The 25,830-nt window shown below is 36.1% G+C and overlaps 1 protein-coding gene across 3 annotated transcripts in view; it reads left to right on the top strand.

The window, feature by feature from the left end:
* The window catches only part of RB195_007531 (uncharacterized protein), a gene marked incomplete at both ends in the record, with an annotated part of 166,133 nt that overhangs the window by 81,866 nt on the left and 58,437 nt on the right, over positions 1 to 25,830 (top strand). The window contains 2 exons of one of the 3 annotated variants that reach the window (XM_064181211.1): positions 5,946 to 6,051; positions 18,966 to 19,437. In XM_064181211.1, the coding sequence (XP_064038015.1) occupies positions 5,946 to 6,051; positions 18,966 to 19,437 (578 nt within the window). Of the gene's footprint in view, positions 1 to 5,945; positions 6,074 to 18,960; positions 19,442 to 25,830 lie in introns of those variants that run through there. The other 2 variants (XM_064181209.1, XM_064181210.1) reach the window with 2 other exon arrangements.

Here is a 25,830-nt window from a genome sequence, read left to right as displayed (position 1 = left end):
AAACTAATTTTCCAATTCCTTTGCGGCGTGCACATCAAGTTTTTTTTCGAGCGTAATATGAGAGGATGGACTGGAATTTCTCCGGAATTTCTCGTGAAATTCTATCGAAATTTCGATGCTTTCCATATGGTACGTATATATGTGGAGCGAGTGTAGCGCAGTCGGTAAGAGGTTGCGCAGCTGTCTGTCCGATCGATCGGTGGTTCGAATCCGTCCTAGTGCTCATCAAGCCTTTCATCCCTCCGGGGTCCGGATAAATTGGTACCAGACTTGTCTGGGAGGATAAAAACACTGACTTGACCCGTGAGCTAGTCCCCGCATGTAATTGTGAGGACGAGGTACACGTTCGTGAACCTCGAACGATTCTGAATTGAAGTGAACGTGGCGGAGGATCCCGAGCGGATTGATCAACGCCAGACACAGTATCCTTTATCGTTTAAAGGCATCACTCCACGAATCTGGTACGGTGGTATGGATTTCAGGTGGAGTATTCGCATACGGGATGGGAGACTATGGAGAGAGGGGGGGGTGATTCCGTCCATTTCTTCCTAATTGCCGTAAAAAACGGCCCAGAAGATACGGCTTCGAGAGTTCCAGCGCGCTACTTTCTACAAGGAGTTCGACTGGAGCGCGCCAGCCTTGTGCGGCGCTGTATCTTCCGGACCGTTTTTTACGGCATTTAGGAAGAAATGGACGGAATCAGCCCCCTTTCCAAAGTCTCCCATCCCGTATACGAATACTCCACCTGAAATCCGCACCACCTCAGATTCGTGGGGTGATGCCTTTAATTTCAAGTATTCATGAACAAATAAATGGCAATAGATTAACGCTGCATTATTCGATTTGTGCAGAAGATCGAGAAGAATAATTTGATTTTCGCTCAGTAAGACTCATTCCATCATAGTTTCCAGTGATTTTTCCAAGTTTGTGAACCTGAAACGACTGATCTCGAGCGGATTGAGCGGATCGCCAGAGACTTTATTTATCTATTTATTATATGGATGTGTTAAAGGTAAAGTAAAGAGTCTGGCGTTAATCCGTTCTGGATGCTCCACCACGTTCACTTCAATTCAGAATCGTTTGAGGTTTCGGAACGTGTAACTGGCCCATAAAATAACTTGCGGGGGCTGGGGCCGACGGGTCTATTCAGTGTTTTTATCCTCCCAGACAAGTCTGGTACCAAGGGATATCGACCCCGGAGGGATGAATGGCTTGGTGAGCACTAAGGCGGATTCGAACCTCCGATCGCTCGTGCAGGCAGCGGAACCGACTCTAACCGACTGCGCTACACCCGCCCAAAATTTATCCTTTAAATCACCGATAGCATAGATTTTTTCCGGGTGCGATGTAATCGACGATGACTTTACCTGTTAGTAACGATCAATCCGGTAAGTCCGGTACCAATTTATCCGGACCCCGGAGGGATGAGCGGCTTGGTGAGCGCTAGGACGGATTCGAACCTCCGATCGATCGTGCAGGAAGCGGAAGCTCTAACCGCTACACTACACCCACCTTTGGTATGTATGTGTGTGTGCGTGTGTGGAGAATTCCACATAGGGAACGTCTAGTGCATTTATTTCGCTGTGAAAGCGTGTAGAAGGTGATTAGCTCTCTGTGTGTGAGTGTGTGTGTGTGTTTGCTGATTTTCAGCTGACTTCAACACTTCAATTCAGCGTCGACGTCGCCGTGAGCGCCCAAAAATTGGCGCACTCTCAATTGGTTCCCGCGCGCACACACACACACACACACGCGGGCAAAATGTAGCCGAGTGGTGAGCGAGTGGCGAGTAACGAGTGATTCCCCTCAGTTAAATGAAGTTTTATCCATCCACGTTACGAATGAGTTCGTTCGAGTGCGCTCGGTGTATGTGCCTCCGTGTCCACTTTCCTCTCTTTACTGCCACTGATCGATTTCCACACCATAACATCCGAAATTTTATTAGGAGAAAATCTACTACTTATCTTATTTTTTTCGTCGGATTATAAACAAATCATTATAAATCTTATAAATCTTATAAATGATTATAAATCTACTTTTCTTATTCTTCTCATCGGATTATAAATAAATAAACTAAATAAATAATAAAATAATAAGAGTTACCACTGAAAGATATGGCAGACACCAGCAAAAGACCTCTAAATTTTTTATAATTCATCTATGAAATCGCCGACGCCACACAATTTAAAAAAAAATATGTTAAAAATTCTTCGTCAGAAAAAAAAACTGGTACTTAAACTCAGACGAATTTTTTTCTTCCTTTCAATCAAAAATCAATGAAATCGTCGGACAGCTTAATGTGATTTTTTTCACAAAATTTGTTATAATTCTTCTATGAAACTGAATGAATATCTATGAAGACGCTATAATTTTTTTTTCTACGAATTATGTAAAAATTCCTTCGTTAAAAAAATTTCAAACTCAAATTCTGGGTAACCTTCTTCCTTGTCGGAAATTAAAGAAAAACAAAAAAAAAGTGTGAATTTAAGAAGCAAAATGTGATTTTTTTTTCTCAAATTTTGCACAACTCTAATTCAAATTTTAATTTTTTTTTTCAAATTTCAGTCAAATTCAAACGTACCACTTACAGTTTCAGTTCTTCAACGACAGAAAATCCAAGAAAATTACATGGAACTAAACTAACAAACACTCAAACTCAAATCAGACAAAAATGTGCACTGATGCATGTCTGTGTGTGTTTGTGTGTGTGTTTGAGTGTTGCCGGATGGCCGAGCAGGAATTTCTTGGAGTTTTCTTGGATTTTTCTCCCTCCCTATGCTACCAATCATCGTTCATTTCGTTTCAGCAGGCTGTATGGCTTTGTGACTGTTGCTAGGATTAGAAATTTTATGAACAATTAAGACATCTCCTCTTTTCTTTCAGTTTTTAACCAATTTTAATTTTTTTTTAAACTTCAAACAATTTTTTTCGATCAATCCATTCACCGTGTATAAAATCAAATGAAGCTGTTCTTTGTTATTCAAACTTTTTTGGATTTTTTTTCTGGAGTTTTGGATTTTCCTTTTTTGCTACGTCTTGGTATCTTCTATTGGGTCCTTTACTCTAATTTAGGTTCTATAAGAAATTATAATAATGTGATATGTTATTTAAAAAAACCTTAATGTTTCTAATTTTAAGATTTTTAAATTTTATTATTCCGACTTTCCGTTGATTTCGTTTATTTATTTAGTATTTTTCATATTACTATTACTACGTATTTTATGTCTTACATTGATCTGTATTACAAAAAATTATAATATTATATTTTGTAAGTTTTTTTTTGCTCAAATTCCATCCCTAATACTGTTCTCTTTAGAGATGGGATTTCACATACATTTTTTTCCGGGAAAAGAATTTATTTCTAGGATTTGCGGACGAAATCTTCAGTTATTCCCACTTTTTCCATTCTAAATCTTTCCCATAAGATAAAGCTTTTCCCAATTTCTCATTAAGTGCGGACCGCCCAACCCATAAAATAAATTTAATCTTAAGTTAGTCTTAAATTTCGGCAATTTCGTACTTTTTTGTTGACCGGCTCGATTAAATTCTATTTCCCATGCTTATTTTGGATAATTTTTCAATTATTTAGTCGTTATTTTTGTTTCTCACGTTCATCTATTATTTTTTCTTAGACTGTTCAATTATTAAACTATTTATTACTTGTTTATTATATTTCGGTCTTATACAATTAAATCATTGCTCATATTCGTCTATTCTATTCTATTTTTTAGCCAGTATTGATTGATTACTTATTTATCCATTTAGTTACGGAGGAGAACTTATATTTTTTGACTTTTTTGAAGCCTCGGTTGGTTTCTTTTATGTAAACGAGCGGGCACCGTTACTGCATTGAGAAACGAAAGGAATTTTTCTTCCAACAATCATATTTTAAGTTTTTTTTTGGCAAATTTTCGTGTACAATTTTATTTGGAAGTTAGCAGTTTAGCAACAAATTCCCAAGATCCAAATAAATCCAGTAACAAACATATTCAAAGGCTCAATGGTTATCTAATGGTCTCGAAACTAAAGTTATGACTTTTTGAAAAAATCAATACTAACTGATTTTCTTTTCAAAAAGTGATAATTTTAGTTTCGATGCATGTATACATAGATTTCTTCTTTTTTGTTGTATTTTTAAATATTCCCTTCAGGGCAAAGCCATTATCTCTCTTGATCTTAGCATTTTTTCTATTTTTTAAAATTTTAATCTGACTTATCAACATATTTTGACATATTTAATCTGTTGATAATACTTTATTATATCCATCAATTTTGAAATTCGACTTGCCTTCCCAGGAACTCTAATTCATGCGTTCTCTAGTGGAGATAACAAAGAACGTGTGCTTTATCGATTTTTCTGAGTTGTCCTAATTTTTGCTGATGATTAGTGCATAATTCTTCTAAATGATGACGTCAACACTGTGAAATTTTTCTTTTTTTTTCTATTGTCCAAGAATTTCCCTCAGGGTATCATGTTGACGAGCGTCATTCAGAGCGCCTATGAAGAGAGAGAGAGGGAGAGAGATGGAGGTGATGTTTTGGCGTGTCCTCCACGAAATTCATGTCGATGTTCACACCTGGACGAGTTGTCTTGCCGCCTTATTGTTCTCTTTTTGTTGCTTTCATGAATTTTTCATGTTCTTTACCACTTTCTTATCTGGAATACCTCAGAAGAAAATTTTCGAAACGAAAAAACGAAGCTCGCAAATCCAAGTTTACACGATTTTGTGAGCTTTACCTGGTACGAGTTCACCGCTAGTCTCGCGGAAACTCGTCCCCATCCCCTTCGTTCTATTATCAAGCATCCAACTTTAACATTTCAATCCAACTGCTGTCTTAGTAGTCCCCACCAGCCCCATAAATTTCGCTCAATTTAGTTTAGTCATTTTTAGTGCATGATTTATGTGGTTCTATAAATTTCTTCTCACTAGCGATCAATAAGTATCTCTGTTGTGTTGGGCCGCTCAACAAACATGACGACTGGCGATATGGAGTAATTTCCCGTGTGCTCTCCATTACTTTTTATATAAATTGCACTTTTACTTCAGAAACTTTGAATACGCATACATGTAGACATATCCGAGAATTAAAAAGAATTTTTTTTTACAATTTTATTTTTTTTTTAGAATTATGATTTAGGATTATTTGGAAGAATTTTATTTATTAAAAAAAAGAAAAAGAAAAATGCTCTTCTTCTAATCGTGTTCTAATTCTTAAATAAATATATTTTCTTCTCAAATAATTCTTCTTTTATTTTGATTTTTTTTAATAATTTAATTCTGATTTTTCGATTCCCTTATTTCTTTATTGTTTCCTGCAAAATTATTATTACGAAAAAAAATGTGCAATAAATCTATTACAAAGGATTTGAAACGATTCTTTCAGTGTGTTTTCAGTGGATAAAATATATTCAAAAAGTTTTGTGAAAATATCGGTTGCATGCATTTTTTTCTATTTTCATACGAAAAGAAAAGAGAAGAAAAAATAAGGGAATTTTCGTTTTGAAAAATAAATTAGCAAGAAAGTTCTCATTCCTAACTACGTATTCATCACTCCCTGAATTTATCCGACAATTCTAAATCCGTAGGCGTGGCTTCCTGTTGTCAACACTTGCACGTGTTGACAAACAAACACCAACGACCAAGCGTGTATGACATCAGTTTTTGTGGGTTTCGGCTTGATTAACGTATTCATTCCTCCTTTAAAAAATTTAGCAAATAGTAAATAATAAACAAATTTGAACTGCTATATAAGTGAGGAGGAGATGTACCCGTTCTACAACCACATTTTTTTCTGGATTAAACCATCCATGTAACATTTTCATGGTTTAAAGTGATTTTTTTTGCTACTACTTTGTATTTGTTGGATTTTTTTTTCTCTTGAACAGAGCGATTATGGTATTTTTTGTATATTTGCATAATATTTACCTACTTACTATTTACTTACAGACTCGCACTGCGATGTCTTCGGCTACTGGCGCCAAAAGCCGCCAGCTGAACATCACCGATGTGCCCGAGGGCGCCAAGTGCCGTGTGGTCGACTGTCGTTGCGTTGGTTGGTACGAACATCCGTGGAGGTACGTGGGGTTTTTTTTTTCGTTCTCGGAGGATTAGCCAAGGGTCAAAGGATTGAGGTACTGCTGTGTGGCTGCTGTGTCTCTGGTACGTTTTCCAAGGGCATCCAGCCCGGCAGTTATGATTTTATGGAGCCAGCTAGCGCAGATTTCATGGATTCAATTTCCGCGTTTTTTTTTCTTTCCGGAGATGGACTTCAATTGTAAATTTTCAAAATATTCTTAGACACAGGCTAAATAAAGTGGTGAAATCGACGAAATCTGTAAAGTCTGGAACTAAAACGGTGATGCGAGAACTGGTCTCCTACCGCTATCAGACTTACTACTCGAAGGATGGCTTTGTAGCTTATCTAGCTGTTCTATTATGATATTTAAGAAAAGGAATATGCAGAACGAAACCTAATTATCCGGAAAAATGAACCCAGTTAGGGTGAATATGAAAAAGAAGATCAGCTGAGTCCAATTCTTCCTCATGTCAGGTGTGATGAGGAGGTTTTTTAAGGATGCACGATACAGAATACCAATGAAACATTAAAAGCGATACACTCTACTCCTAACTCTTCTATTGAAAATCATACATTATCGATTTATTTCCCATTATTTTCCATTTTTTGATTAGTGGAATTTCTTGAGCGCTGTTGCTTACGTTTATTCTAAAATCTTACGGAAGGGATAATAATTACGCGTTAATTTCTTTTCCAGCGAACCTATTTTTTTTCCAGAGAACCTAATTTTTTCTTTCTGGGGAACCTCATTTTTTCCAGAGAACCTAGTTTTTGTTCAAACTACGTTGTTTTTCTTTAGACAAAATTGAAAACAACGCTCAGTATAAATTTGTCAATCATTATGCGAGAACTTGTCCTCTTCTCTTTGTTCACTTAGCATCAAGATCCACAGATTTCCTCAAATGTCAGGATGTTTTCTCTACCTGCTCATGGAGGGAATTTTTGTCCGATTTCGCACACTTCTCGCGCTGAAAAAACGTGTGGAGAACGATCACAAAATGAAGTATGCGCTTAGAGACCAGTTCTCGCCTAGATCTAATATATCATATGAGTTTAGCGAAAATGTGCATTCTGTAAGGAGATGTGCTCAGCTACATTGTTTCCCGACAATCTCCGGTGTAGGCTCCAGGAACTGACAGATTTCACATTTTTTTTCTAGGGAGGGTCCTGGAAATGGACAGAGCAGAAATCAATTGGTTTTTGTTGCCACGGGTGTAAAGACGAGAGGGTTTGCTGTAAAGTCAAGTTGATGTGGGCGTGTCCGGCCCACTTCTAATCGTTGAAAACAGCAAAAACAACTTCAATTAAACTTCACCAAAAAAAATCAATAGCAACTTAAATTGACTTGGTGGTTTGAATAAATCAAGAGCATTTCAACAAGAGTCGCCTAAATGCTGCTCAATCTTCATCAATTGTCACGGATTTTCTGGATTTGGAGGTTTGTTTCATAAATTTTAAATATTTTCCTTCAAAAAAAAACTTGGCTCAATAGGTTACCGTCACATGTGCTACGAATTTCTCAGCTGCTTTTCTGCTTCAAATGAAATTTCATGAAAATATAAACTTATTTAATAAAGTAATCGGGTAATTTCTGGAAAGATATATTGGAAACAAAGGAAAATTTAGAAATTGACAAAGAAAAAAAAAGAACAAAATGAAGAAAAATTGACTTAAAAAATTGTTGCCGCCTGAACAAATTTTCTTCTTCTTTTCATTTTTCCCCCAAAACCATCCTATATGATGACGTCATAACATAGTTGACCAGTCATAAAGTAGGGATCGATGTTATCAACGTGGCGATAGTATTTCCGGGAAATCCTTGAAAATTCTCCAGTAGGTGAAAGAAAATTTAGAATTGAAATTTGCAGGAAGATTTTCATGCAGACCACTTTTTTTGGTTTTTCTGGAAAATTTACCTAAATAGGGCTTTTTATAAGGAAAATGAAAAAAAAATAAAAATGAAAAAATATGAACGGATAGTTTGTTCCGATTTATCAGAAAATGTCATGAACGGGTGGCTTGTTCCAGTTTATCACTTATTTACGAGAAATTTTTTTTTGATTTAATTAGACATAAAATGTAAAAAGAACAAAAGAAACCTGCACTATCTATGAATCCTGGGAAGAACTAAAGGGCGTTACATATCACATTTCTTCTTTGTTTACACATTAGTTTCTTACTTATATGTCTTTCTTCATCATTATTTGAAATATCTGGTTTTTATTCAAGGAAAACCGTCATTTATTATTTTCTGTGAGCGCAAAAATTCAGTTAAAACAATATTTTAGTGGAAAAAATGGGCGTGGCTTAGCTGCAATTTCCAGGAGAAGTGTTTCCGTTGAGGCAACTTCCCTGATATACTATCTGAAAGCAATAAACTTAGGATAACTAGTGTATTATCGTTAAGATGTCACCAACCCTCGGTGAAGCATCGGTGACAGTATTCTGACAGACGAAATAGTGTGGTAATTAGAGAGAGACGTAGACGTCACAGTTTGCTTTTTGTCAATGAGACATAGCGTTGTTGGTGAGGACTCTTCCGGAATACGTAATTAAATCGTTGACACGAAACCACCACCACCACCACCACCATCACCATCACTATGCGGAGAATCTTCAGATTTGATACATTAACTGTCTAACTGTCTGCGTTCTCCCGCGTATCACATACTCTCTCTCTCTCTCTAGGATTCTTCAATGGTTAAAGCTGTGTTGTGTTTGCGCACGCTAAAGTCTTTGATTTCACGCCTCGGCTGAGCGCATGGACGATTTCAGGCTTAATATGCTTAATAATGTACTTTTTTCCATGAATTTTATGGATGTCTAGCTTCGCCCCATTAAAACTATGCCGCACAGATGCTGCGGCACAGTTCTAGAGGTCCCATTTGAGGTTTTGATCGTTTCTGCTAGTTTTCTTTCCTTTAAAAACTAGATCCTTCCGTGAGAAAATCGTCCGTCAAGTGATAAAATTGCAAATTTGTTGAGTTTCTGACCATTTAGCCAGTTTAGACCATACTTATAGAGAGCAGAACTACCGCAGCAAGTATAAATTATAAGTATAAATATGTATAAGTAAAAAGTATAGTATAAGTATAAGTATGTATAAGTTTTCTACTACTTTTTTTGTATAAGTAGAAGACGCCTCAGAAATTTTTTAACTGTTGCTTTTTGCCGCGCGTAATCCGTGGTTTATACTCGATAGATATATTTTGTCCTCTAATTGATTGAATCCCTATGATCTACGTGTAATTTTCTCGGGCTCACGTTCGCGTTTCTCCGTTTCTCTAACTCTAACATTTTAATCATGGAAAGTGGATATTGAGGAAGTTGAGTCCGATTTTTTTTCTTTTTTTTTACGGCGAGTCAATTTTGCAACTAATTATGTGATTAACTATTGATTATGAGTTCTTCGTCTGCATCTCTAACCTCAATGTCGAACCTCGAGCCTCATCGAAATGAATGAGATTTTTCGAAAATTTACGATTTCTCTTCTTCTGCCCACTCTCACATATTTTTCCCCTATCCTTTCATATTTTCCGCTTTATAGCAGTGAAGCGGAAATTTCATCTGGAGATGGCGAATTCACTCCGTGCATCACTAACCAAGGTACCATCCGGTTACCTCTGTTAGAGTATTAGAGCAATATATTGTTATTACTATTATTATTAAATATATAAATAAATTTTTATTAGTTTATAGTTATAAGTTCATTTATAATTATATTTAGTTTATTTATATTTATTAGTTTTTTTTATAAGAGTTACAAATATTGTTATTTTAAATTATTTTGACAGTTTTGAACGCTCTAACAGTGCTATGTCCTGCTTTTCTGTCATCCTGACGTATGTAGAACAATCATTTCCAGAAAATTCTATATCTTTTGATTTGATTTTGACTTGACAATCACTGATAGAGAATTTTATAACATTTTATTTAATTTTTTAAAATGATTTTTGAACTTTTGAGCCTTTTGGATGTGAATTTTTTTCCCGGCTAACCTTTGAATTAACTTATTTACACTAGCAACGACGTTCTCAGCAGTATTGTCAGAAAAAATGTTTTCAAAAGGCTCGAAGTATCAAAAATATGGTAGAACTCGTGGAAATCTACATTTAAAGATAAATTTAAGAGGATAGAATCATATTTTTGAAATATTAGCCAAAAAAATCACCGATTTTTCTCCCGTTCTACCCAAAATCCCCTGAGAATCGCTTTCATTTCTTTGTACTTGAATTCTATTGGTGGGGAACATGTAGAAATTCTCATATAAAGATAAATTTAAGAGGATGAACTTGTATTTTTGAAATATTAGAGAAAAAAATCACCGATTTTTTTCCCGTTCTACCCAAAATCCCCTGAGAATCACACTCACTCACTTCCTTGTACGAATTCTATTTTGATGATAATCCAGCATGGCATTCGACTCGATAAGAGATTCTCCAAGCGTCCCATGAGAATCGCGGCGTTGCATAACTCTCCCCCATACTTAAGCTCCTCTACGATAAACCAACATAACTCACTTGCTTTCAACGCTCAACACCACATCATTCCTATGGTTATTGATCATTATCGATTTGTAGACGTTACGGTGTGCTTCTATGGGAACGTTGAGCTCATTTGCAATATCTTTGGCGGTGTTTTTTTTTCTATCAAATATCTTATGCAAGTTGAGGCACGCATTTTCCCTCAAAATAGACCAAATTTAGGACAGCATTGGGGAATATGAGCCAATCAATATATTGATCGCCATGCGGGCAGTGTTTTTTGAAAGCTGAATAACATAGAATTCCGTAAATAACTTAAGCTTGTCACGATAAAGTCATGATGAGTTGCGGCAAAATTCTCGGCCCGATGACTTTTAAGGAAGTTTCTTTTCCTTCTTATTCTCAAATATTGCTTGAGTCCAAATAAAGATACAAAATCGATGTATCGATCGTCCAACTCATTGTCTTATCAGGCTATTGTTGGAGTAACATTTCTTCAGGATGGAGGTTACTTTGAATTTTTCCATGAAAAGGTGTCACCCTCATTACCGCCTGCAATCCAAGTAATAGAAATCAAATAAGCGCCAGAAGGGTCTCAGCCATGAAATCGCAGATTCCCATCGTTCAATTACCCGTAATAAGATGTACTGTTGGAGAAATAGGATCACACAATGTTGTTTCACACGAGTTTTCTGGATTACGAGTTGAAACTGAGCGTGATCACGCTCATTCTCATGAACTACTCTACTCTTTCTTCTCGTGCAGGGATCCGAAAATCGTCAATTTCAGCATAAGCTGCTTTTATCGTTCGTTTGATGATAAAGTTGTAAACAAATTAAGTAAACAGACATGTTAAGTATAAAGTGTTTAGGCCTTAAATAACATTGAGTTGGCAGTGAGGTTAGTGCAGGAGGTAGGTGTAAAATTTTACGAGTACAAAATTTCCCGACTCTACTTTTAGTAAGTTGTCAAACATCCATTATTGATTACGTGTTCAAAGCAGCGCTAGCAAATCAATATATCGACTGGCTATAGCGTATATGATCTACGCGGTGTTTTCAACTGAATTCATTTAGTGCTCTTCTAAAGGGAATTTTTATGTCTTAGATAGCAGTTTGTTTAAAAAAATTGATTTATAATTTGTGCTAATAAAATTTATGACGGAAATCGATATATTGATTTGTATTCTCTCTATGGAAATGCGTTCCGGATGTTCTGCAACGATCTTCTGGAAACAGACAGATCATTTAGAATTTTATTCTCATGCAACTAGAGCTTTCTGAAATTTCTCTAATGGACGGACCGTTTATAAATCCTGGAAGGACACACGTTTGAGTTCCCATTCGACATTATTTTATACGAATCTTTGAGAATGCTGAAATAGGATACGAAATCACGCGCAGTGACGAGATTAAATATCGTGCCCTAGGGCGATTTTTTTCCCCATTCTTAGTGGTGGTTGTTGTTATGGAAAGAGCCGGAGAGCGAAAGCAAACTGCACGTTTTTTTTTCGTTCTAAATGGCTAATGAGGTGGTGTTTTTGGAGTTTACAAGGATACTATTCCATGGAAAAGGGTCCCAGAACGCATCGTAACCCTATAGACTTCGTTTAGTGGATTGTTTCGAGGAAAACTATGCAACAAACAACAACTATGTAACAATTTAAAGCTTAAAATTGGATTTTTTCTTTGCACGATTTCTAGTTTCACCTGTATTTCCATATTTTCTCCGGATATCATTCTCTTCTTCTTCTGAACTTCTCTTTGCCGTGAGCTGCATAATTCCTATCCTAACTGGCCATAATTAGGATTTCTTCACCATAATTAGGATTTCTTCACAAACTTTCTACACATGGTTTCTCCTTTATATGTAGGTGCTATCGCTTCCTGATTTTTTTCTCAGGATAAATATTTATCCAGAAAACTAGCAAGTAAATACGAAGACAAAAAAATAGGACATGATATTTTTACCGTGACGAAATGTGTTACGCTCAATTTTATCATATTATAAATTGGGCCCGGGTTTTTTTTTCGTAAATACGAAGATAAAAATAAACTAAAGTTAAATAATAAATGAATAATAATAAAGTTTTCCCTTGTGAGGTCTTAGACAAATTATGTTTTTCTTTGTTTGTTTTGTTTGTTTTTTTTTCTGGTGCACCATTATTTTATGTATGTGAATTAATTAATTAATTAATTAATAAGCAGAAATTGTCTATTGTCTTTTTCATTTTTTATTTTTTGGAAACAGCACAACACACAGTATTTTCACATTTCGAAGCGTCTTTTCTTCAAATTTCGTATCCATGAAAACTTCCTTATTGAAATTTCAGTCACTATGTGTTGAATGATGTATTGAAATGAAAATTCCCTATTTTCGAATTCAAGGACATTTAAATTCAATAAAATGAGAAAATGTTCGCCGAACTAAAACACATTAGTGAAACCCACTAGAAAAACTTTGATTCTAGAATGTTCTCGAAAATGTTCTGTTATAGGATCATAAAAACTTTTTTTTTGAAATACCTATGGTAAGAGCAGTAATAGTAATTGGAATTTCGGAGAGTTTATCAAATTTTCTTCATGGCTGGGAAATTTTATTCAAATAAAAACAAAAATGGTTCACCAACTTTTCGATGATGGTAATTTTCAGGCGGCAGTATCTTTCTGGGATAATATCCTTGAGAAGCACCAACCAATAGCTATAAAAACAAAGTCCAAGAATTTTTTTATATTTGGAGAAAATTTTAAAAAATCCCATCTTTAACTATGTTATGGGTTTCTGGAACTTGAAATTTGAACTCTTTAAGCACTTTTCCGGGCACTTTTTTGGTTATCTCGGATTTTTTTCAAAAATTTCCAAGAAATTTCAGATTTTTGTTATTCTTCTGCTCTCCTTCTGACTTTTTCAGCGAAAAATCTGATAGTATCATGCGAAAATTATTCGCATGCAGCCTTGTGTGTACTTTAATTCCTTCGTTGACTTCGAATAGTTTATTTTATGCTTAGCAATGGAAACTAAACAATGGTCAGGATTAAAATTGTATATAATTCCACGATCCATAACGTACTACGAAACTATGAATGCGTTCAGTTATTTTTCCGCACACATTCCTTCAGCGATGCGTATTTCGATGAATTCTCTGGATTTTCTTTCTTCTCTCTGCTGAGAAAATTCTTCCCATTCAAGTTGTTTAGGAATTTCCCGCAGTGAATTCACAACATTTCTTAGTAGTATTGGATGTGGGTGGGTGTAAACGAAACGATTCTCAACTTCCCCTACTGCAATCAGCACGAAGTGAGCTTTTCCGGTTGGCAACCGCTGCTTCGGCGAATCGCGGGAAGCGGTTCGTGGACCACTGACACACCACGAAAACCGAATGAGAGACTTCGGCTGCTGAAAATCCCATTTTCGTCGTGTGTTTCGATCTCCCTCACTGGCCTCATCAGAGCAACATCCTTATTCAGTTTTTGCGGTCATCTTATTGAATTTTAGCAGCCGGATTACGCTAACTTTTCCTCATAAACTATTGATTCGGTTGACGAAGAAATATAGCTTTGGAAACTCTTTGAAAGTATTTGTTGTAGACGAAAATGAATAAGATTACGGTAATTTAGCAACCAATTAGCGCTCCGAAACTAAGGAAACAATTCTTTTTCAAAGCACAAACCTTTCTATTTGTTTTTTTTTCGAAAATTTCACATCCTGTTCATTCTTTAAAACTTTATTTCTCGAACTTTACCTCGTACCTCCCTACCAAAAAAAAATCTAACTATATTAGTGTAAAATATTTGCAAAAAAAACCCAAAAAAATTCGGACTATTTCCTAATCTCTTTATAAATTTAGGATTTATACAAGCTAATCAAAGATGATAGAGTCCTCCTGAAATTTTTCGGTCTTCTTCAGATTTGTTGAATTGTACCAATTTTTCTTGAATTTAATAAGATACGTGTAGTAGTTATTGATTAATTGAAAATCAATTAATGTACGTTAATGAGAAATTTCTACAATTTTTTTCCTTTCAGCTCTTTGTGCTACGCATTTCGCCCGAATTATTTTTGAAGATTTATATTTAAGATTTAAAGGGAAAAAACTGCACCACGCACTCAAAAATCAACGTAGATAGGATTAACAGAAAGCTAATATTGTAGGGATTTAGCATTTACCTCATTTCCTTCCAGCAATTAGGCTAAAATGATTGGTTATAGGAATTCCTCCGAAGAATTCTCATAATTTCCGGAAATTCTTCGACTTGAAGTAATTTTTTTTCTAAATCGAAAAAGGTGAAATTTATTTCTCGCGTGCTGGACTTGTATCCATTTCTATATTTCATCTGTTTAATTCCACTTCTTAATCAAATTCGTGGAATATTTTTGGATTAATTGTAAGTTAATAATTCATCCAAATAACTCTAATTTATCGCTCTACTTTTCTGCTTATTTCTCACTTTGTTAATATCCGGAAAAATTTCCTGAGAGTGAAAGATTTCAAAGTGGATCTAGTAATAGTTTTCCGGGAATATTGAAAGTTATTAATATGTGTAAGGAGGGAGCCGGAAAACATCTTTCCCATCTTTCCAAAAAAAATTAGATCACTTGTTTCTTGCCCACAAACATGCAGAGAAACTTCAAAAAAAAATAAAGCTAGGATTTTTTCCCAAAAATCTTTCACTTTAGATATCATAGACTTTCGATCCATGATGATGGGCTTATCGATCAGTTAGGATGGAAATTCTGCGGAATTTTCTTCCGGTTTTTTTTTCAGGGATTTTTTTCGTTTTTTTTCGTAATTTACAATGCTACAAAATAGCGCGCAAATCTCAATGTTTTTTCTTCTCAACAAAATGTTATTCTTAATAGATCCCTAACAAATTTTCAATAGAACTCCGCATTTTTTAACGGATTTTCGGAACATGTGAGGCTGTGCTCTAATTGTTCCCATCGTTTATGAACAGTAATTAAAAGTACAAGGTCATTGTACTACCGTACTTGTGCGGTTTTAATAGGGTTTCTAATTTTTTAATTCTTTTTTAAAGGTAATAAATGGTAAAAATAGCATCCCTAGAAAATGCTTAGAAAAGAAATGCAATGGCATATTTTTGACAATAAAATGACAGTAAAATTTTTATTAGTTGTAATTATTTGTAATGTTAGACCTATAAGGATAAAAATGAAATTCTTAACGGAGCAAAGACGAAAAATAGATGAAAATGAATTTTAGAACGAGCAAGTTCTAATATTTACTAATTTGACCGTATTTTCACCTCACATTGTCAATTATCTCTCATTTTCGCACAGCAATGATAGAGTTTGAGAGCTGTTTTAATCCAATTATCACGGAAAAAATAAAAAAAAAGAAAAATTATTGTCCCATGTTCGCGAGTCCATTACCTTTACGCAACAGTTAAATGATTAGAATTCAATTATTTAATTGTTTTTAAGCTTCCTTTCAGCTGAAAAGCTAATTAGTTTACCTTTGATAATCTTTAGAACCCGTTTTCAATTTTTTTTCTAAAGAGTCCTGCATATATGTAGGTTTGAGGAAATCGCTGTTGATTAAATGGAAACATAGGCTTTGAACTTCATGTAGACCCTCAGGATCATCAGGATTTTAATCCTAAGATCTTCTCTTTTTAATTAATTTCTTTTCAAACTGGTTTAAGATCAGTAGGGGTGAGTGATGAAACTTAAGAGATTCGTCGTTCCCACCGTTTTCAACTATTTAAGCCCCCATTCAAAACTCTTAAACAAATCCTCATTTAGCCCGAGGAAAATTCCCCAGAAGTGCTTTTGAATAAGAAATTGTCCTCTTGCCTAGTGTCTACATTTACTCACTTATTGCTCAGTAGAACTCAATAGAATAGTAGTAGTCTAATACAGTAGAATAATAGAAAAATAGATTAGTATAAAAATATAAGTAAGAATAAATAAGAAAAAATAAAAATATATAAAGAAACCTCAATGGAACCACATTTCATAACGATATTTCACGTTATTGTGCGTTTCACAGGTAAAGTAATTAATTAGTTATCGGATTACTGTAACCCAGTTTTAGTGCAATGTTCACGTTGAACTTAGTTGAATTTTCATTGCGATGTTTACCTTGTTTTGCAAATTTTTACTCAGAATGTTGTTGACAATGAGGATATCGAGTTTAGCGACGTTTCGACGAAGAAAAATATTTTTTAAAACTAAGTTCAAAATATAGAGGTTTTTTATATGTATGTATGCATTTATATTTATATTATTTATACAATTATTTACAATTATTTATATTATGTATACAATTATTTATATTATGCACTTTTATATGTATTTACGTAGTATATGAATACGTGAACGAGTTGAGTGTCGACGATAAAAGCACGGCCATTAATAGCTTCGAATCATCCATGGACATAGATGTGGCGCTATCCAGAATGAGTCCCGAAGGCTCGAGAGAGCAGTTCTGCAGCTCATCTGTTGTTCATCTTCTACGAAAAAAACAATAAGGACGGCGCAAGGCCCTAAGAGGGACTCTTCCAGAATTCGGAAATGGTGTGGATACAACTTACGCGAGGATTTCGTGCACTTTCTTCAAGTACATCTATGGATAGCAAGGATATGAGGAATGTGTTTCGACGATTTATCCGAGTTATTCGCTCCATTCACGCTATAATTTTCGATGAAATATTTGAAATGATTCGAAGAATTCATTCAGTTGTGTACGCCGTCGCCGTCTTATTCTGGATCGCTCATCCAGAGCTCTTGTGCACATAGGGTTCTGTTCTTCGAAATCTTGTTGAACCGTCATTTCTTCCCCGGATTTCCCTTGATAGTTCCAATGTTGCATGTGAAATTCGAGACTTTTCCTCCGTCTATACGAAATGAGTTCAATTTGAAGTCGATCAATAAGCATCCTAAAAGTAGATCCAGTTAACTCGAAACTTTTGTATCTCTTCCAGAAAAAAATGTGGAAATTTTGAGAAATTGAAATTCTTTCCATGGCTACAGTATTCCCCTTCTGTTGTGCTTAATCACAATCCATTCAGACGTAGTCTGGAAGGCATGCAGTCACAAAATTGCTAACGTGCTCCTTCGCCAATTGTTGCTCCATGGACAATCTTACCCTAACCTTAATATTGGCACGAATTTATTTTAATTTAAAAAAAACTCCAAGAATTGCAATGATTTGAGTTAGGTATGGACTTGAGCGTTAAAAAAAAAGATGTTCTGGAAAAAATTGTTTTGAAGGAGAGGAGAAAACTGTGGATAAACGATCCTTTAGGGTGTGGTTTTGAAACAATGACTAATTTTTGCTGCACATAATTATTCGAATCAGTGCTCAAAAAGTAAGAGAGGTCACAATAATGAATTAATATAAAATTTGAAAAAATATATACTATGATCGCTTGAATACTTGTAATTGATGGTTCCAGTTTGATTAAAAGACTGAACAATTGGTCATTCGAGTACTCGAGTAATTCGAATGTTTAATACCCTGATTATTCGAATATCTGAATATTAGGAAGCCGCTGTATCCGTGGAGTTGTACGTACCTCCAAAATCTTGAATAATAAGGATTGTTATTGATTGATTGGCCAAAATCCAAGAAAAAAAAAGATTTTCCATTTCCAAATAAAAACTGTGAGTCGAGTTCATGGATTGGATTCGGGAAATATTCATTGAAAGTTTTGACGGGAAAATGGTACTTACAAAGAATATTGCAACTATTTTTCTTCCGGAATTTTCATGGAATTCACTCTCACCAATTCCCTCGCGGTCATATAACAGCGATCAATAGTGTTCCAGAAATAAATCACAGTCAGAATGTCTTTTTCTTAATTACATCTCAGCTTTGGCGTATCATTTATCTTTTTTTTTCTTAGCGCTTTCTGGATGAAATATTGCATCAGATAACCCGAGGGATAACTGGAAAGCACCATTTCATCGCTGAAATTTACCGAATTCTCAAGATTTTCCTCGTTTGATTTTGATATCCGTCAGATCCAGGCATATCCGAACTTTAAACTCAGACCTCAGAGGATCAACAGCTGGATCATTAGAGACACGACGCAGAGTATTTATTACAGTTAGTCATGTGGTTTACGAGTTGTATTTGCAGGGGGGGATGCAACTTTTATTTACTTTATAAAAAATAGTTTGTTGTGTAAAGTGTAATTGTAAAGTGTAATATGCCGATAGCAACTTTCTGGAATCTCTGGACATCCTTGGAAAATCACCGTTATCATCAACGCCAAGATAATCGGATGTGTTATTATTGGAAAATCGCACATGGCACAGCTGACGTCGTCGGAAACACGTCGCACCGTTTGATGGACGAGTTCTTACGGCAAAGTGCACATGAATCGGTTATGATTGTTGTCGTTTTGATGTATTAGTACGGATCGTTCGTTTATAGTACAGATGCGCTGAGTCGTGTCGCTCGCAACACGTACCGTAACGTGGAACACGTATGGGTGCTCTTCGATCTACCTCTCTGCCGTTCTGTGAAAACTACGCCCCGCCCATCGCCAATATATCCTAATTCGACTCGGCGAGTTTTTCCGCCGCCGCCGCCTCTGCCAGCGTCAATCCGCAGCCGCCGCCGCCGCGGCTACTCGTCGGCTCTTTGTCACATCTTGCGCTCTCGCGCTCGCGATTCGCTCCGCCTACCTCGCCTTCCCGCATCCGCCGCCGCTGCTGCCGCTGACGCTGCCGCCACCACCACCACCACTGCCGTCGTCGTCACCGTCCCTTCGTTTTCCACTCCACTCGCCGCCATCCTGAGGGCAGTCGACGCCACGCGTGTGAAAATTCCCCGTCCGGCCCCGCCGCCGACGGCAATGGCCGCGCGGCAACGACGCGGCGCACCACGAATTCGCGCCGATGTCGCTGTGTAAGTGCTTACTAACTACTTGTTAGCTGTTTATATTCAAAATCAAATTTCCCGAAGAGAAGGAGCTGCTCTCTTTTTGAGGGGGCGTGGCTTTGCATTTTACTTTCTTCTACTTTCTCCTACTTTGCACTTATAAATGCTGCGATGTCAATCGTTGTGCATCATATTTTGGAAAAATCGGATTATTGCTGATTTCTTTTCCGTGTTTCCCCCGGAGGAAAATTTTCCGCCGATGTCAATCTAATAACTATGCTGCAAATTGTTTTTTGCTTCTGTTTGTTCGCGCCATCATATAAATTTCTGGGACGACATTTTTTCAAAAAAAAATTCTATGGAAAAATTTATATGGACTATCGCTACCGTATCAGATCATATCGTGAACTCGTGAATTCACCTTGGGGGCGATGTGATCTTCGATAATCGTGCGTTGTCGGTTGTTGTTCGCTGACGAATCGCACTCCATTTTATCAGGGATTCTTTGTGCGAAAAATGTCGGAATCGTTGACTCATACTGACATTTGATAGCAGCTACACACTCACACACTCTCATTCTCGACTCGAAATTTCTTCCACATATCGATTTTTCCATCCATTATAGTATTTGGTACTAATAGGTATCTATGGATTTTTTCTCCCCCTCACCCCCCTCTCCGAATGATATATTATACTAAGCATATCGTGACATATGGACGCTTCGTGGACAATGGATTTTCCTATATTTACGTGGAATTTTTCCACGATTTATGCTAACGTTTCGTTCGCTTTTTCGTTTCGATCCACGACACGATCGTCCAGTGTCAGGTTTTCCCATCGTGTCACCCAACGGTCCCAGTGCGGACCGGATGGTTTTGATCTACTTATGTTAACGCGTTTAAGGTACGCGACTAATAAAGCTTTAAAACACGTTGAATCGCGTTGATCGTGAACATGTTTTCTCATGATCTACATGTTCTTAACTACTGCAAACCTGTTACCACATGATAAGACAGTATCAGTTCTGTTAACATTGTTAAAATTGTTAATTTCCGAGGAAAAAAATCGATAATAATGACATCTTGACAAACTTTTTGTACTCTTGATCTACTACTGTTGATCTGCTGCTATTTGCTGCACGATGAAATATTTTTCATTGAATATCTTTTAATTAATCTACCATACTCTTTAGATGCGCTCTAGATCACTGTTCTAGGCTTAAATTTAGATTTTTTAAAATAATTAATTGGATTTAAAGGTTCGGCTCGTTTTCATATACTATTTATGTTTTTTTTTTCTAAGCAGTTTAATATTCGCTAACCAGGAAATCCTAATAAATGATCCTAATCCTAAAAATCCTAATGATAGAATAATTTGTTTTCTAACACTAAACTTTTCTAACACTAACTTTCCAACTTCTTCTAACACTAAGACTAAACAAAATTCTAAAGTACATGTCCTATCGATTTTTTCTCGCTTAGTGTCGTTCCGGATATTTTGAAGACGCAGTTATAAAGGTAATTCATAAAAAGTTCGATTAATCTACTTAATTTAGTAACAGCAGGTAGTTACCACTTTGTTTGTTTGTTCACTTTGGTTGTTTATTTACAAATATTTATTCTAACGTATTTGTTGTCTTTTTTTTTTGGATGGAGACGATAGCATATGTAATTCTATACAAGTTTAACATGTTAGCGATTAACTCACCGAACAATAATTATTTTCTTGTTGAGACCTGAAAGTGACGTGTAATTATCGAGTCCCAACACGTTAATCATGTTCAAAAGTTGTTTTTTTTTTCTTTTCGAGAAAAAACCCAATTCTTTCATTGAAACAGACTTTTTTGCGTAGCGCAGTTTATTGTTGCTTACACTGGAAACAAATCTCGATCAATAACGGACTCGGACAAAACCAACCAGCCTCAAAATTTTCGGATTTTTCTTTTCAGAAAAGTGCACCACCACCAATCACACACATCCATGCTATTCTAACACGTCAGCACAGTTGTTGTTGTTTTTTTTTCCCTCAGCATCCAATAAAGCGCATTTTGTTCTCGCAGCAAAATTTTCGCACGTTCTGCCCAACAGCGTCGCCGGAGCTTCGAGAAGAAAATCTCGACTTGTGTGTGAAAAATCCCACTGATTGAGTAGCAGAGGAATATTTGACTGCAGCTACTGGTCGCGCATAATTCGGTAGGGGCAGACGGGCTAAAATAGCGGTTCGTTAGTGATGACATACTGGCGTCGGGCAGCCGCCCGCTCGACCACATCAAACCATATTTCGTGCAGAGTTATAAAAATTCCTTCTAAAACATTCCCGAGCAAACTTTCAAGCGCTTAAAGGCATCACTCCACGAATCCGGGGTGGTACGGGCTTCAGGTGGATTATCCCTATACGGGGTCATAGATTATGGAGAAGAGGGTGATTCCGTCCATTTCTTCCTAATTCCCGCAAAAAAAAAACGGCCCGGAAGACGCGGCACGTGCACAATGCTGGCGCGCTCCAATCGAACTTGTTGTGGAAAATAGCGCCCCGGGACGATCGAAGACGCATCTTTTGGCCAGTTTTTTTACAGCGATTAGGAAGAAATGGACGGAATCATCCTCATTCCCATAATATACGACCCCGTATAGGCAATGGCCACCATGAAAGCTTTCGATGGTAGTGGGAACTTTTTACGGATACCCAGGATAAACACAAATGATCCACAAATCTTGCTGGGTAATCTTTTCATGAGAGATTTTTGTTGAAGCGTTTTCATTTCATTGTCCCACTCATTACGGTAATTTTTTAAATTTATTTGCTTTAAGTTTTCAGAAAACTGTGGCACCGTTACGTTATGTATTATTTACTGGATCTGTTCCATCCCAAGAAAAAACAGTTGTTGTATCGTTTATAGTGGTTATCATGTTTTTGTGTAGATGTTTTAGAAATGAGCTATGAATTTCTTGATATTCCCAGAATTTTTTTTGCTTTCGATATTTATACCTACATTTATGTACTTTTTGGTGAAAATTCTGAACACCTTCCAGATTTTTTTTAGAAAAAGCCAAACATCTCGAGCTTATTTCAGTAATTATTCAAGACTATGATTAGATGGAAAATAATGCCGCAATCTTGAAGATGGTCCATCCACTGTAACAAAAATAATTTATCATTTTTCTGTCCTTTTATGAGATTAATCGACATATCATCTCACTAAAATAAAACTTTTTGATTGGAAAATTATGAAAATTCAGACACTATGCAAAAATGGAGTGGAAATATTACGTTTCAAGGATCTGTGCACGGTTCTGGTTAATTACAGAACTTTGTTTGAATTCTGGCTACACGAACACACGATTAATTAATGAAATATATGAGTTTTTGACGGCAGAAAATGAAAAAAAATGGATTTAAATAAAGAAATGAATCTTTGTGGTGGTAATAAAATTAGATTAATTTAATGATGCCTTTAATTATATGACGATCTCTATTCCTAGCCTCATCACTGCTTTTTTTTTCTCAATTCTGAATTCAAATAAACACTGAATATAATAAAGAACTCATTGTACTCTGGCCTATCCTCTCCGGCTCTGATTTCTGTCACCTCCTTTGTTGACGCACTATTTCACCAAAATGATTTTTACAACACGAAAGTCGGATAATTCTCCAAGCTATCCGGGAATTATTCGGCTACGTGTGGGAAATATCCTGATTTTCGAAGAAAAACCAGGGAAGCAGATACATAGCGGTTTAAACTTAATCTATGCCTGGGATATTGGCGGCCCACAAGAGTCTGGATTTTTTTCTTTGAGACATTGAAATTTTACCATAAAGCACAGTGTGCCCGTCAAAACATCTTTTTTAATGTTTAACTGTTTTTAAATTCTTTAAACTGTTAGTAACTAAAAATTTCGTGTCTCTTATTTTTTTGGATAAATTATTGTATGGCTATAATTGTGGATTTCATATATTTCTAACAGTTGGAGAATTTTAATAAAGAACCTAGTTCTAAACTCGTCTAGTGAATCAAAATCATACATCATTTCCTCAAATCCACCACCTCTCGGCACAGCTGTTCCTGTTGCTGTTACTGCTGCTGCTGTCAGTCTGGATCCTCATTATCCAGCAGCAGTGTGAACGCGCGTCTCATAACCCGATGCACTCTCCTACTCGTTGGGTTCGAAGCTCGGAAATCCCACTGCGCCACCGGATCGCCTTATGCTAATTTCTAGCGTTTAGCTGACAGCAATGTCAGTATTATAATGCAATGAGTAACCTCAACAGAAGCATATATTTCCCTCCGAACAACACCCTCCCCCGCCGAAACTCCCCCCGCCGGCCGTCATCTCATCGATTTCAATGGTCCTTTAAATCCACGCATGCATTGCAATGACGGCAAATTGTCATATCGCATTCCAGATTGGCATGTGGACGAGATTATACGGTGCCATGTGTATTTATGAGCATGAAATGTTAGTCCTACTTGAGATGTTCTCAATAACGAGGGGAATTGCGGCCCTCATAACTGAGGGAGCATTTTTTCCCCGCGATTTGAATTCCCGCGCTTCCACACAGTCAATGCTCGATAATCGATTGGTTACACTAATTTTACTGATTACCAATTGACTTTAATATGTTCTCTTATAGCTCGTAGCTATGCTAAGGTTTTTGGGATTTTTTTAATGGATTTACCTTATAGCTAATGACAGTAGATTCCGAAATTATTGATTAGTTAATGTTATACGCGCAGTAACAGTCAATAATTGCACTAATGACATCCAATAAGTACGCGAATGTTTGATATGGAACCAGAAATAAAAAATCTAAAAAAAATGGAAAAAAATGAAATAAAATGAAGGAAAAAATAGAGAAGATCATTGTAGAATCCAACGTAAAATTACTAGTAACACGGGTACAAGTTTTTTTTTTAAGTTCAACTGGGATTGACTCCGCCCCTTGAAGGGATAGGTTTACATCTAACAATTAAACCGCAATTAAACTTTAAAAAATTAATTTATATGCTATTTAGTATTGATTTTTTTCATTGATAATAGAAGATGTTCGCGAAAATCCTTCTTCGAATGGATACCGCTGCGTACCTGCGTGCGTGCTAATCAATAATTGATTGAGTGCACCTGACACGAAGTGCCTGGAACCGTGGTGGTTTTTGCTTTAAAAAAATGTTGAAAAAAATGCATCCTAATTTCTTTCAAAGCTATACCTGAAGGAACTGATCGATAATCGATCAGTGAGCAGCTTCTTATAGATTATATTGTCGTGCACATACATATAACGCTCAGAAAAAAAGTGATAATATTCGGATTTATAGTGAGCCTCCGAGTCCAAACATTACTACTGACATATTATCATTGAATAATCTACCGTACACCTTATGTTTCCTCACATACCACATCCTAAAACGTTACAATAGTCGGATGTTCAGCATTCCAGCAACTCTTTCTAGTTACTTGTTTCCCGAATGTGAAAAATACATCGTGGAGAAAACAAAAGAAAAATTCTGGAAGAATCAGTTTGCGTTTCTTTTCCTCTTGAAGAATAGTGGTTTTATCCGACTTCTTCCCGAATATAAATCACCAATAATTCTTCTAAAATAAGTTTTTATCACGTTAATCCATCTCAGTTGCAGTCTGAACTGACGCGGCTTCGATTTCACTTTTCCCACAAGGCATTAGTTTTTTCGGTTTCGATTTCTTATGACGACGGAAAAGGAGTCGCCTGAGAATGAACTTAAGCTGTTCCAAACACAAATTCCGGAAATTCACTTATTAGTTATGATCACTAAATGGCAGGCACGCGCAGATTGTTGTTGAGAATGATCGTAGAGAGAAAAATCATGAAAATGTTGATAGAGCGGCGATATTTCGATTGTATGAAGCGTTAGTCATCTGAAAACATTAGCGCCATGTGTTTCTTCTGAGGATCGATTTTATTTGCTGCTGCAGTTACAGCTTCACTTCTTATTTTATTCTAAACAGGACTGAATACCTAGCTGTTCGTTTTAATTTTATTCTATTCATTTTGCACAAAAGAAGTGTCTTCTTATAGAAAACAGCGGTAAAAAATGAAAAAAAATGTGTATAAAATACTAAATTAACAAAATAATTAAATAAGAAATAGTAATAAAACAAATAAATAACAAATAATAATGAAACAAAATTCAAGAAAATTACCAAATCAACGTTACTATATAGAAATATTTTTATTTAGTTCTAGAAATTTACATAGTTTACACTGAAATTTGTCTGCGATAGAATCGTAACTCACTAAATGACGGATTTTTCTGTTTGGCTCATGAAATGAAATATTTAGCACGGTGGGAATCCAAGCATACATATTTAGTCAATTTTAAAGTTGATTAAATTTTTGAAAACAAGCACTAAACGGCATGCATATGAGATGTCATTTGGTGTGGTA

Source organism: Necator americanus, chromosome I, assembly GCF_031761385.1.
Source record: "Necator americanus strain Aroian chromosome I, whole genome shotgun sequence".
In the NCBI taxonomy this organism is placed as follows: Eukaryota; Metazoa; Nematoda; class Chromadorea; order Rhabditida; family Ancylostomatidae; genus Necator; species Necator americanus.
Note: the sequence above shows the minus strand (reverse complement) of the source record. Positions and strands in the feature narration are given on the sequence as shown.